We start from the raw sequence: 3,676 nt of genomic DNA on the forward strand, positions 1-3,676 counted from the left end.
CAAAAATAAAGAAAATGCTTGATCTAGACTTCTCACCCACATAATCATTGTTGATCTAAATTAATCCCCGGCAACGGCGCCAAAAACTTGATGGGATATTTTTGTGGAAGAAACGAATTTCTCCAAAACACCCAAAACTAACCGGCAAGTGCACCGGGTCGCATCAAGTAATAAAACTCACGGGAATGAGGTCGATCCCACAGGGATTGATGGATCAAGCAACTTTAGTGGGTGATTAGTTTAGTCAAGCTAACATTTGTGTGATAATTGATGCAGCATAAAGTAAATGACAAGGAAAATTAAAGTGCTGAAAGTAAATTGGACAGTAACTTAAAGAACAAGGAAGTAAAATAGCTGAAACTTGAATTGCAAGAAATATAAATTGCATGAAAGTAAAGGGGAATGGGTGCAGGGAAATTAAATGAAAGCAGTAAATCAAAGCTTAGAACAATTGCAAGGAAATTAAAATTGCATGAAAAGTAAATTCAGATCACAGTGGCTCAAATGTAAAGTGCAGAGGAACACACGTGCAGGAAAGTAAATGAGATTTGCAGCAGGCTTAATGTAAATTGAATTGAGGAACCGAACAGAAAATGAAATGCAGCTCAATTGCAATAACTAAAGGAAAGTTGAAGATCTCAGGGGTTGGATGAGACTAGAGACCAAGTCTAGATCTCAATTCCTTCCTTGATCCAACAGTAAACAATTTGCAGAAGAAATAGAGATGAAAGCAGTAAAGAGAGTTTTAATTCCAATTGCAATTCACTGAAAGTTTGTAGAAGAAGAACAAGAGAAATCTCAAAGTGAGAATGAAATAGAATTCCTTCAATTCTCAACCCAAGATTCAAAACAAAGAAAAAAAAACTAAAGAGAGAGATCTGTATTCACAATGCTCCCTAGTGGAGCTCGCCCCCTATTCTCTCTATTCGGGCTTACTTTCTAAAATGAGAATGATGCCTTATATAGGCATTTTTACAAAATAAAAATGAAATTCAAAACAAATTACAATTAAATGAAATTCCTATTTTATCTATCTCTTGTGCCTTTGAGTGATGACAATTGGGCCCTTGCTCTTGATGGAATTGGGTTGATAGAGGCCTTGGTTGATTGCTCTTGGAGTTTGGAGAGGAACCAAAGTGAACCAAGTGAACCGGGTTGGAGTTTTGCAAAAGTTTGAGTAAAAGTTTGACCAAAAGTTTGAGGCAAACTTTTGGTCCAACTTTTCATATCAGCCCCCATGTTTTGCTGATACCCACGTTGGTGCAAAAGTTAGGGGTCTAACTTTTTCTCCAACGTTGGCCTTCCTTAGTGCACTTATGGCGCCAACGTTAGCCCAAAAGTTAGAGGCTAACGTTGGCGCAAACTTTTGCTCCCCTTTTGTGTTTTTCATGTGCCAACGTTAGCCCAAAAGTTAGAGGCTAACGTTGGCGCAAACTTTTGGTGCCCAGGGAGTGTTTTTCTCATGCCAACGTTAGCCACAAAGTTAGGGGCTAACGTTGGCGCAAACTTTTGGTGCCCAGGGAGTGTTTTTCTCATGCCAACGTTAGCCACAAAGTTAGGGGCTAACGTTGGCGCAAACTTTTGGTGCCCAGGGAGTAACTTTCATGTGCCAACGTTAGCCCAAAAGTTAGGGGCTAAGTTGGGGCTAACTTTTCACCCAAAAGTTTGTGCAAAAGTTTGAGGCTAACTTTTGGTCCAGCTTTTTGCTTCCTGGTTCATTTTCACTTATTCCATTGTCCTCTCTTTACTCCTAGCCATTCCTTCTTGCTTCAACCTTTCTCCAAGCTTTCTTCACCTATCATTAATCAACCAAACACATCAAAGCTATGTTTAAAATCATGAGATATTCATTTTTTCATAATATGTGACAATTATAGCATAAAACCTCATGAAATAGCATGAATTCATACATGGTTGATTAAATCAGAGGAAACATGAAAATCTACCCAATTGGCTTGCTTATGGCTCAAGAAAGTGCATAAAACCTATTGAAAACAAATGAAAAAGCATAGAAAAACATGACATGGTGACATGTCATCACACTACTGCAAAGGAATTGAATAAACAGACATGCAAGAGGTTATATGCAGAACCATGTTATGGATTCGGCTCACCAAGCTCTTGATGCCTGATTCTATTTCCATTGCTTATTTCATCAAACAGTTCATAACATCCATTTTCAATTATTACTTCCTTTTCCAAAAACAATAAGAAAGCAAAAATAAGCTAAATTTTTTCATGAGGTATTAAATTTGGATCCTGCATTACACATTTGATTTATATGAGTGTTTTATATTCTTCCATTTCTAGAAAAAATACAAGATTATTTATTAAAGGAGCATATAAAAACAATGACTATGATGCTTCTCCAAGATTATTTATTGTTGTTCCATTTATCTCAGTTACCTTTGAGAATATGTAGTGGTTGTTGAAGTACATAACAACTAGCATAAGGTTAATTTATCATGATATGTGTAACTGGTTTAACTCATCCGCATTGATTAAAAAGGAAGTGATAATCTGCAGCCTAAGGACTAGAATATTTTGGCCTTATGGTATGTAGAGTAAACTGATTGATAATGCTCACTGTTAAATAACTAGAACATTTTGGCCTTAAGGTATGCCTTGCATTAGATTAAATTTCTACATTCCTGTTTATTAGTTATTTTAATGAGATAGGACATCTTTACTATTAGACTTATACAATTAAGTTGACTTTTGATGGGTTTGAAAGAGATTATATATCCAACTTTACTGTTTGCCTGGTTTTCAGTTTCAAGTTGTGTGACTGAATTTCTAATGCACATATGTGATATCATGTTCTTGAGACTACACTTTAGGCTCTCATGTTTTTGCTTTTCTTCTTGTGTTGATGTTGAAAATGTAATTCTCGCAGTGGATAGAGCAAGCTTCTGAACCCAACAAGGAAGCAGTTATTAAAGCATTGCTAGGTGCAAAAGAAGCTATGCTTGAGATTAGATATCATATGCGCCTAATGGGTGAGGCTGCAGGTGTTCCTGTAAGTTCCTTTCATTGATTTGGCACTTATTATTAGGCTTCTTCTGTTTGAATGATGTTGATTATAAATTATATCTGCTGGTAGAATATCACTACTCTTTCCTTGTAATTCATGCAGATTGAACCAGAATCACAAACAAAACTTTTAGATGCTACACTGAACTTGGAAGGAGTGTTGTTGGCTGGAGTTCCAGGAACAGGAGGATTTGATGCTGTCTTTGCTGTTACTTTGGAAGATTCAAGCAGAAATGTTACAAAAACATGGAGCTCACTCAATGTTCTTACCCTTCTGGTTAAAGAAGATCCTTGTGGCGTTTCTTTAGAAAGTGCTGACCCTAGAACAAATGAAATCACTTCAGCTGTATCTTCAATTCATATTGAATAATTTATTGTAAATATTGTTTATTTTTAATACGATGAATTTGTTTATTTTGTGAAATATTATAAATATTCGAATATAAATTAGATAAAAATTTGTATTAAATTTATATTTATTTTGTATGAAAACAAATTTATTTTGTTATTAGAAAAAGTAAAAAAAATTCTATTTTACCTTACAGATGGATTTACAGACGAATTTTCTATCTGTAATCATGATTTTCCAAAGTTTAAATTAGAGACGGAAAATCTGTCGGAAAATCCGTCTGTAATTACAGAC

At 35.3% G+C, this 3,676-nt stretch overlaps 1 protein-coding gene across 1 annotated transcript; it reads left to right on the forward strand.

Annotated features, from left to right (window-relative positions):
• Positions 1-2,895: 2,895 nt before the first annotated feature.
• LOC112735083 (phosphomevalonate kinase, peroxisomal-like) lies at positions 2,896-3,457 on the forward strand. The gene is made up of 2 exons (XM_025784652.2): positions 2,896-3,019; positions 3,137-3,457. Exons 1-2 carry the CDS (start codon positions 2,966-2,968, stop codon positions 3,401-3,403), a joined length of 321 nt encoding a protein of 106 aa, XP_025640437.2. The 5' UTR covers positions 2,896-2,965; the 3' UTR covers positions 3,404-3,457.
• The last annotated feature ends 219 nt before the right edge of the window (positions 3,458-3,676 follow it).

Source organism: Arachis hypogaea, chromosome 13 (genome assembly GCF_003086295.3).
Source record: "Arachis hypogaea cultivar Tifrunner chromosome 13, arahy.Tifrunner.gnm2.J5K5, whole genome shotgun sequence".
NCBI classification, from domain to species: domain Eukaryota; kingdom Viridiplantae; phylum Streptophyta; class Magnoliopsida; order Fabales; family Fabaceae; genus Arachis; species Arachis hypogaea.